Source organism: Nicotiana sylvestris, chromosome 2 (genome assembly GCF_000393655.2).
Source record: "Nicotiana sylvestris chromosome 2, ASM39365v2, whole genome shotgun sequence".
NCBI lineage: Eukaryota > Viridiplantae > Streptophyta > Magnoliopsida > Solanales > Solanaceae > Nicotiana > Nicotiana sylvestris.
This window is the reverse complement of record NC_091058.1, coordinates 117,512,192-117,522,935: the sequence shown is the minus strand read 5'-3', so window position 1 is coordinate 117,522,935 and position 10,744 is coordinate 117,512,192. Positions and strand designations below refer to the sequence as shown.

At 42.6% G+C, this 10,744-nt stretch overlaps 1 protein-coding gene across 1 annotated transcript; it reads right to left on the bottom strand.

Annotated features, from left to right (window-relative positions):
* Positions 1-10,038: 10,038 nt before the first annotated feature.
* Positions 10,039-10,497, bottom strand: LOC138885465 (uncharacterized). The gene has a single exon (XM_070166416.1). The coding sequence runs from the start codon at positions 10,495-10,497 to the stop codon at positions 10,039-10,041; it is 459 nt and encodes a 152-aa protein (XP_070022517.1).
* Between the last annotated feature and the right edge of the window lie 247 nt (positions 10,498-10,744).

Genomic DNA, 10,744 nt, shown 5'->3' with positions numbered 1-10,744 from the left:
AACAGGCAGAAAATGGGCTGACTTTGTAAGCCTATCAACAATCACCCATATCGAATCGAACTTACGCTGGGTACGAGGTAAGCCTACGATGAAGTCTATATTGATCACTTTCCATTTCTAAGTCGGAATCTTCATAGCTTGCAATAACCCACCGGGTTTTTGATGCTCAATCTTAACCTACTGACAGTTAGGACACTGAGCAACAAACTCTGCTATATCCTTTTTCATTCCGTCCCACCAATACACTTCCCTGATATCATGATACATCTTTGTTGCTCCTGGATGGATAGGATAATGATAATAGTGAGTTTCTCTCATAACCTGCCGACGCAGCCCTCCAACATTAGGCACACATAATCGTCCTTGATATCTGAGGACCCCATCTTCTGTAATTTCAAATGGCGTCTTCTCCTTCTGAAGGGTGGTATCCCTATAATGACCTAACACATGATCCTCGTACTGGCGTTCCTTTAGTTTAGTTACTAAAGAGGATGTTGTTGTATCCTAAAGAGTAATTCCAATGTCACTTGAGCCCAGTAACCGAACTCCAAGACTAGCTAGCTGATGAACCTCATGGGCTATTCCCCTCTTTTCTGGTTGTAAATACAATAGGCTACCTATAGATCTATGGCTGAGGGTGTCGGCTAATACGTTCGCCTTCCCAGGATGGTACAAAATATCAACGTCATAGTCCTTAAGTAGCTCCAACCATCTCCTTTGACGTAGATTCAATTCCTTTTGCATGAAGATGTACTGGAGGCTTTTATGATTCATATAAATATCAACATGAATGCCACACAAGTAGTGCCTCCACATTTTTAGTTCATGAATCACCGCGGCTAACTCTAGATCGTAGGTCGAGTAGTTCTTCTCGTGCTTTCTTAGTTGTCTAGAAGCATAAGCCATAACCTTACCATGTTGCATCAGCACACAACCCAATCCAATGCCGAAAGCGTCACAATAGATCACATAACCATCGGTCCCTTCTGGGAGCGTTAAAACTGGTTCTGAAATTAATCTGTCCTTTAAGTCCTGGAAACTCCGTTTGCAAGTGTCAGTCCATTGAAACTTTGCTCCCTTCTGAGTCAACTTTGTTAAAGGTGCTGAAAGGGAAGAAAATCCTTCCACAAATCTCCTGTAATAACCTGCCAAACCGAGAAAGCTACGAACCTCCGTCGGTGTTGTGGGTTTAGGCCAAGTCTTTACTGCCTCAATCTTTTGTGTATCCACCCGGATGCCTTCACCTGAAAGAACATGCCCAAGTAAAGCTACAGAGTTCAACTAGAATTCACATTTAGAAAATTTTGCATACAACTTCCCTTCTTGTAGAACTCTGAGCACAGTACGCAGATGATCTGCATGCTCAGCCTCTAAACGAGAATACACCAATATATCATCGATAAATACAATTACGAATAGATCTAAAAAAGGCCTGAACATACGATTCATCAAATCTATGAATACTACTGGGGCATTGGTCAGACCGAACAACATAACCCGAAACTCAAAGTGCCCATATCTAGTCCTGAATGTTGTCTTTGGAATATCTTCATCCTTAACCCTTACTTGATGGTACCCGGACCTCAAGTCTATCTTTGAAAAGTACTTGGCACTTTGAAACTGATCAAATAAATCATCAACTCTCGGGAGTGGGTACTTATTCTTGATCGTCACCTTATTCAACTACCTATAATCAATACACATTCGTAAGGAACCATCTTTCTTTCTCACAAACAACACAGGTGCTCCCCACGGTGACGTACTAGGTCTAACGATAACGCCAAACTATGCCTTATACAAAGACACATATGGACGTAGCAAATATAATCTGAGTAATTCTGCCCAGAGTCAAACCACAGAGAATCAACCTATCAATTACTTTTGACTGATTTACTAAATTCATAGAATCAATTTTCCCCAAACTTTGTAATTCACAATTGATGATATTTCTAACAACTAAAGTCTGAAAATAATTAACAGCTAAAAATTAACTATGCTTGATGTGTAAACAGTTGGAATAAGGTCTAAGGTAATGGTTTCCCCCGTTGGTGATTTCCTTGGTTGTACATTTCTTATAGCGATGCCTTAGTTGTCTTTATCAATCAAGAACTCTCCGACTATCATAAATCTCTCTAAAGCAATTATGATAATTTACTAGACGCACTCTCTCAAGCTACGCTAGCTAGATTCATATTACCATTCTTTTAGATTGCACCCAAGATATCGTTATCTCTAATCCAATCTCTAAACCCTCGGTTATGACTCTCATCTATACTCCGGGAGTGATGTTGTTCAACAACTACCTAAATATGCACTCTCTCTCAAGAAGATACATAATAAATAGGAGCGGATAATTGAGGGCCCTTTCAACTAACCACAATCAAAACGTAGATGAACAAATAGAGATTAACAACCAATTCAAACTATATTAATATAACAACCAAGTCATCCCCAACGGGTTTCACCAAAACCTTAGATTAAAGTATTTAGCTACTCATGACAACGTAAGAATAAACTACAAAAATATTCATAACGGAAAATTGCAGAAAAATAGAAGAGAATAAGAACTATGATGTTTCGGGTGATCTCTCATACTTGTTCTTCTTGCCAAAAATAATCTCCAAAATAAGCCCCCTTTTCTTGGGCGAGTTTCCTACATCTTATAAGGGTTTTACAAAAGTTTTCCCGAATGGACACTTTGGCCCCTTAACTTTCTGGACTGTGAACTTGTCGTCGCAGCCACGGCGTCGACCGCAGTGCTGACCACGAAGAACACTGACTCCAACCACGGTGCGGACCACGGTGGAAACCGCAGTGAGTATGCTGGGCCTTTTTGTCTCCACGTTCCTTCTCTTTTTGCTCTTTTGTGTTTGGGTACTTCTTGAGTGGGTGTTTTCTTCATGTTATTGCCTCTAAACACTTCATGTTGCTTCCTCACATCTTATATTCCCTGCGAGACCAAATAGCATTAATTAAAGCATTTTATTGGCAACTTACATTATAAAACAACAACAAAGCATGGGTAATTATGGTGTAAATAACAACTATATAGCCTATTATCAACACCTCACACTTAAATTATTGCTAGTCCTCGAGCAATTCACCACACTCCATAAAAATTCATTCGCTATGCTTTTCCCTCAACGACTCACGCCATGAACATTTCACAAGAGTTACACCTAGTAGTGGACAGCTTTTACCTCAAGAATCAAGTTTTTCGTACCCTGTAACATTTGCACTTACTCAAACCACTCTACACAATAGTCAAGATGCACCTTTCCTTTGTGAATCACATGCCCTCACATCACACAAGAGCGTAGTTCTATATATATAATGATAGTAATAACAATTAGGAACTCAAGCAGACAGAATTCGCTCACTCTCCAAAAAGAACATTCACATGGGACAAAGATGCACCATAGGCTTGCCCCTAGTGTAGTACTCGACTAATCGAGCTCCACTCAGTCTAAGATCAATAAGACTTTATTTGGTTGTAATGTAGGCTAAGGGACGGGCAGGATACATTTGGATATAGTGACTAACCTCCCTAAGCCCTTTTAATACAATTACGTTGAATTTAAAAATCATCATTTTGTAAGCCAACACTCCACCACATTTATTTAAACATCCCCACACATTAGGTGCAATTTGTACAAGCTACCACTTATTAATCACTACAAAATATATATGAACTTTTTTTTCGTGGTGCTTTTCTTTTTACGCTTCACATTCTACACCTTTTCTCTATTTCCATGGTTCCACTTCAAAAACCAAACCACCACCCCACACTTTTGTTTCACATCATCTCAATACCAATCTAGTGCTTAGTGAGAGGGAGGAAAATTGGTTCAAATAGCAGGCTATTCAAACAAGTGGTTAAGGTTCACATTGTGGTTGCCAAAGAAATAGGCTTATAGGCTCAACGGGGTTAACTAAGATGTAATGCATTCAGGTAGGTTCACTTTATATGTCTGGATCAACAAAGAAATGCCTATATCACTTCTAAAACCGAATGAAGCTATTATTTCGCTTTGCAAACACACAGGGCAAGTTCTAGGCATCAAATCTACAGCATGGAATACAATGATACTCACGCTCACATGGCACATGACTCACTCTGGATTAGTTTATCAAAACATTCTCTTTTGAGTGTTCAAGTTAGGTACAAACATACAATTTTTAAGGCACTTAAACAAGATTCAACCCTTGAAGCTAAGCGCTACACTCTAGCATCTATCGTGTTCGGGTGTAAGAACGCTAAGATTTTTTGTTCTTCAATTTTAAGCTCGTCACCCATTAATACTAACCTAAAACAAAACAAAAAATCTACCTATACCCGGTTCAAGCTAAACCCTTGGAAAAGAACCGTGGCCCAAAGAAAAACCAAGGGAGAGTTACTACACTACCTAAGAAATAAAAAATCTTTTTGGTGTTTTCTATAGACTAGCTTCCCTCAAGAAAATTTGTCTAAAGAATCCGTCATTAGGAAGAGTCTTTATATTTCAATTTTTTTCTCGACTTAGTCCCTCAAGAACCCCGCCGAAAGAGATACATCGTCGGGACAATTCGCTTCTATTTTAACTTCCTAAAAAAAACTGTTACTCTATTTCTAAAGCAACTAACACAAAACAAAAACAAACAGATAATATTCACAAGTACAACATACAACGGAAGTTTCCCCCACCCCACACTTAAAATTAAGACATGTCCCCATGGCTTGACAATATAAAAAGTAGGGAGGTAAAGAAACTTCCTTGAAGGGTCACTCTTGATCTGAAACTATGTCTAGGTTGATGTTGCAGGCGCGACCCAGTGCTCTCAACCAACCCATGAATTTCTTTTCCGACTTCACCTGTCGGTCAGCCACAGCATCCATGCAGGACCCCAAGTCAGTGACGGAGGTCCGCAATCCAGTTATTTCCCGCTCCAAAGCATCCATCTGAGTGCTCCGGCGTGGCTGTGACGATCCTGCCTCGTCCCCTCTAGGAGGGGCTGTGATCTCAGCAGCTTCAGCAGCATCAGAATCATCCTCAGACTCAGACGAGTCATCATTGCGTCGTACTGGCTCTCGTCCCTCTTGCCCAATTTTTCTCGCCCGGAAAGGGATTTTTATAGGTAATTTCCCATCAACTCGGGAGTTCTCAGGAACATTAGCAAGGCGGCATATACGGGTGACAAGCGAAGGGAAGTAGTGGCCTTTGCTTAGTTCGGGCGATCGGATGAACATTTCTTCAGAGAGGACTCGGGCGACATCAAACCCTTGGTGAGTCATGAAGCAGTAGATCATAGCGGCCCGTGGCCCATTTACATCGGTGGTATTGCTGGATGGTAGCAACTGAGTGGTGATGACAGTAAGCCAACATTTGGCCTCCCAAGTAAGAGACTTGGAATGTAGAGTCGTCGGTTGTGCTACCTATTTGGGCTGTCTGGCAGGTATACAGATGACCTCCAGAATTCTGTCCTAGTCAACCATCGGGCGACTAGGCATGATGTAATGATCATCACCCGTGAATGCGGGGAGGCGATACACTCTACGGATGACCTCAATAGTAGCATTAACCGGGGTGTTGCGCACAGTCACAACCTTGTCCTCGTGTTCTGGCAGGTTTGTATAGAATTCCCTCACTAGCTGAATATTTGCTTCCTCGGGAGCTTCAAAGAAGATGTCCAGCTGACACCTCCGTAGCTCATCAAACATATTGGGGCATTCCTTCACCAAAGCCTTCCTGTCGATATGGACCTCATGGAGTAGCTTCTTGGCAAGTTTCTGATTGTACCTTGCATCTACTTCTGCAGAGACGAACCAAGTGCTATCAAACCGTGGTGCACTGGTTTGGACCCTAGCTCATGAGGAGCCTCCAGGGCCACTAGCAGAGGACCCGGTGTTTCGTATCTTATGGGCTGAACTCATAATACCTGTGAAAACAGAGAAACGCGTATTAGGATGAGCCTAAAATGTGTGACTATGGGTGGTTACTCAGACTTCACCACAACCATGTCACAACATCTCCTTATATCACCATTGAGGCAATTTCTCAAACACGTTGTGGGCAAGGCATTTTCTTCATATTCATGGCCCCAAAGGAATCAAGAAAACTTTCCCAATTCAACTATATACTACACCCACACATTCCACACAAAACTTTCCCAATTCAACTATATACTACACCCACACATTCCACACTTTTTGTTAACCATCACCCACCAACAACACCATTCCAAACATTCAAAACACAGCCCCTTCACCAGACATATGACGAAATTACACTAAAAAGAAGAAAAAGTACTAAACAAAACAAAATCCTATCACTAACACTATATTAGAACAACATGAACTAGCATAATGCAACAAAAACAATAGAAGGAAAGGAGAAAGGGGGTCGGAAACATACCTTGGGGGGAAGAAGATGAGGGGTGTTGTAAAGGAGGAAGAAGAAGAAGAGAGTATGGAGGGGAGGGTTATGGTTTAGAGAGAGAGAGGGGGGGGAAGTGGGGATTTTAGGGAGGGGGAATGTTTATTTTGATATAGGGAAGGGTTTTAAAATTAAAAGAAGAGTGGGAAAAAAGAGGAAAAAAATTAAAATTCATCGGACGTCACCGCGGTCGACGCCGTGGTCTGAGACAGAGTCTCCCCCGGTCGTTACCGCGGTGAAAAACTGAACGTTCAGTGAATTTCGCGGTGGCGGCTGGCAATTTTTTTATTTTTTTTATTTTTACACGAAGTTACATACTACACTTACAACACATTCGTGGGTTGCCTCCCACGCAGCGCCTGATTTAACATCGCGGCACGACGCAAGTGGTTGAGCCTTTACTCCTCATTCGCGTACTGGGGTTCTTTCAAATTGATCACCACTGTATTCCCTTTTTCTTCAGCTATTCCAAGGTAATGTTTCAACCTTTGCCCATTTACTGAGAACTTATTTGTCCTATCTTCTGACTCAATCTCGACAGCTCCACCTGCGAACATTTGCACCACTCTAAATGGTCCTGACCATCGGGACTTTAACTTACCCGAAAACAATCTCAGCCTTGAATTATACAATAATACCTTGTCATCGGGTTTGAAATTTCTGTCCACAATATGCTTATCATGGATCTTCTTCATTCTTTCCTTGTAGAGCCTCATGATTTCAAAGGCATGATATCTAAATTCTTCCAGCTCATGCAACTCTATCAGTCGATTTTGTCCCACTGCTTCGGGATCCATGTTCAATTGTTTCAGTGCCCACCAAGCTCGATGTTCTAGCTCCACAGGTAGGTAACAGGCCTTCCTAAATACCAACTTGTATGGTGACATACCTATTGGTGTTTTGAACACAGTTCTATAGGCCCAGAGTGCGTTATCAAGCTTCTTTGCCCAATCAGTTCGTGTGGCATTCACCGCCTTGGTTAGTACACTTTTTATCTCCCTGTTGGACACTTCAACCTGCCCACTGGTTTGTGGATGGTAAGGGGTAGCCACCTTGTGGCATACATCATACTTTGCAAGCAATTTCTCGAAGGCTCTGTTACAGAAGCGAGTGCCTCCATCACTGATGATCGCTCTTGGTATCCCAAATCGGGTGAATATATTCTTTTTCCCAAAACCTATCACCACTCTTGCATCATTAGTGGGCAACGCTGCAGCTTCCACCCATTTAGACACGTAATCCACATCAACAAGTATGTATTTATTACCAAGTGAGCTGACGAAGGGGCCCATGAAATCAATCCCCCAAACATCAAACACCTCTACCTCTTGAATCGGGTTCATGGGCATCTCGTGGCGACGAGAAATGTTCCCAGTTCGCTGACATTCGTCGCAGCCCTTCACCCATAGGTGTGCATCTCTAAACACTTTTGGACAAAAGAACCCGGCCTCTAGCACTTTTGCAGCTGTCTTGGCTCCTCCAAAATGTCATCCATATGCTGATGCGTGACAAGCCTACAAAACAGAAGATTGTTCTATCTCGGGGACACACCTCCGGATCATATTATCAACACAGATTCTAAACAAATAAGGCTCGTCCCAATAATACATGCGGCAATCATGATAAAACTTTTTCTTTTAGACAGATGAAAGGTCATAGGGAACAATACCGCAGGCCAGGTAGTTTGAAAAATCTGCATACCATGGCGCTTCCTCAAGACTGGCTGCGAGCAGCTGCTTGTCTAGAAAGGTTTCCAGGATCTCTTCGACCTCGACTGATTTTTTAGCTCCTTCAAGTCACGATAGATGATTAGCGACTTGATTTTCTGTGCCCTTACGGTCATGAATTTCGAGGTTGAATTCTTGCAACAGTAGCACCCAACGAATCAGGCGCGGCTTAGACTCCTTTTTCTCAATTAGGTACTTGAGTGCTGCATGGTCAGCGTATACAATTACCTTGGAACCAATCAGATATGATTGGAACTTGTCAAACGCAAACACCACCGCCAACATCTCCTTCTCCGTCACTATGTAATTGAGATGTGCATCGCTTAGCGTTCTACTTACGTAGTAAATCGGGTGCATCAGCTTATCTTTTCGCTGCCCCAAGACTGCTCCTATAGCATAGTCGCTGGCATCACACATGAGCTCAAATGGTTTCTCCCAGTTGGGTGCAACAATGATGGGTGCAGTGATCAATCTCTTCTTCAGTTCCTCAAATGCCAACCTGCAATCATTAGAAAACACAAAGGGCTGATCCTTTTCAAGGAGTTTGCATAATGGGTTAGCAATTTTGGAAAAATCTTTGATGAAACGCCGGTAGAATCCAGCGTATCCAAGAAAACCTCTCACTGCCTTGACTGAAGTGGGCGTTGGTAACTTCTCAATCATGTCAACCTCAGCATGGTCGACCTCAATTCATTTACTGGACACTCGATGCTCCAGGACTATACCTTCTTGTACCATAAAATGGCACTTCTCCCAGTTTAGCACTAAGTTTGTCTCCACACATCTTTTAAGCACTCTCCTTAAGTTGTGAAGATAGTCTTCGAATGAATCTCCCACCATGGAGAAGTCATCCATAAAGACCTCCATAATATCCTCCACTATGACTGTGAAGATGGCTAACATGCACCGTTGAAAAGTCGTGGGTGCATTGCAAAGCCCAAAAGGTATTCTCCGAAAGGCAAAGATGCCATACGGACAGGTGAAGGACGTTTTCTCTCTATCTTCGGGGGATATTGATATCTGATTGTACCCCGAATATCCATCCAAGAAACAGAAGTGTGATCGCCCAGCCAGCCTGTCCAACATTTAGTCAATGAAATATAGGGGAAATGGTCCTTCTGGGTGGCTGTGTTCAATTTCCTGTAATCCATGCAGATACGCCACCCTATGACTGTACGAGTTGAGATCAACTCATTGTTCTCATTTTTTACAACAGTCATTCCCCCCTTTTTCGGCACACATTGGACATGGCTGACCCAATTACTATCAGAGATGGGGAAGATGATTCCTACATCTAACCATTTGATTACTTCTTTCTTTACAACCTCTTTCATGTTTGGGTTCAGCCTTCGCTGGTGTTCCCTAGAAGGTTATGCCCCTCTTCCAAGAGAATCTTATGCATACAGAAGGCTGGGTTGGTACCCTTTATGTCTGCCATGGTCCAGCCAATGGCAGTCTTATTTTCCTGCAGCACCTGTACGAGCCGTTCTACCTGCACATCTAATAAACCGGATGATATGATAACAGGCAAGGTCGAATCAGGGCCTAAGAACACATACCTGAGGTGATCTGGGAGTGGCTTCAGTTCCAACTTGGGTGGTTCCTCTATTGATGGCTTTGCTGGAGGAGTGGCCCTTTTTCTAGCTCAAGGGACTCGAACTGAGGTTCCCTTGACCAAAAACCTCGGCCTTCCAGTCACATGACCCATTCAGCTAACCCTTTACCATCCATTTCTTCTAAATTCGTCAGACATGCCTCCAATGGATCTTTTACAGTTAGGGTCATATCATCTTCTTGCAGGATTACATCCACTGCTTCCACTAGAGAGCAATTAGCATATTCACTGGGTCTCCTCATAGATTGCTGAACATTGAATATGACTTCTTCATCGTTCAATCTCATTTTAATTCCCCAGTTTCACAGTTGATCAGTGCTCTCCCCGTGGCTAAAAATGGTCTCCCTAAAATAAGGGGTATCTCCTCATCCACCTGACAATCCAAGATAACAAAGTCTGTAGGGAACACGAATTTCCCCACTTGTACCAACACATCATCAAGAATACCAGTAGGCCTCTTCACTGTGCGGTCAGCCAGCTGTAGCAGCATCGAAGTTGGCCTAGCTCTACCAATGCCCAGCTTGGTGTACACAGCCAGCGGCATCAGATTTATGCTGGCTCCTAAATCACACAACGCCTTTGCAAAGGCATAACTTCCAATTGTGCATGGAATAGTGAAGCTACCTGGGTCCGATATCTTTTGAGCCATCGATTTTGCCACCACTGCGCTGCAGGTCTGTGTCAAAGTTATAGTGGATAGATCCTGAAAATGAAACTTCCATGACATTAGATCTTTCATCATCTTAGCATAACCGGGAATCTACCTTAGGGCATCCATCAAAGGAATATTCAACTGAATTTGACGCAGCATCTCCATGAACTTCTTATATTGGTCTGCCTTCTTTTGTTTGACCAGTCTCTGGGGGAAGGGTGCAGGTATCACCCTTTGTGCATTGCTTGCTGGCTTCTCTCTATTAGAATTTTCTGGCACAAAAGGTGCCACCTGTTCTGCAACTTGCTCATTCATCTTTTCTTTGCCTTTTTCCTCC

What these genes read in the sequence shown, in the direction of transcription:
- LOC138885465 (XM_070166416.1), bottom strand. Translation starts at nt 10,497, where the DNA reads ATGATGAAAGATCTAATGTCATGGAAGTTTCATTTTCAGGATCTATCC.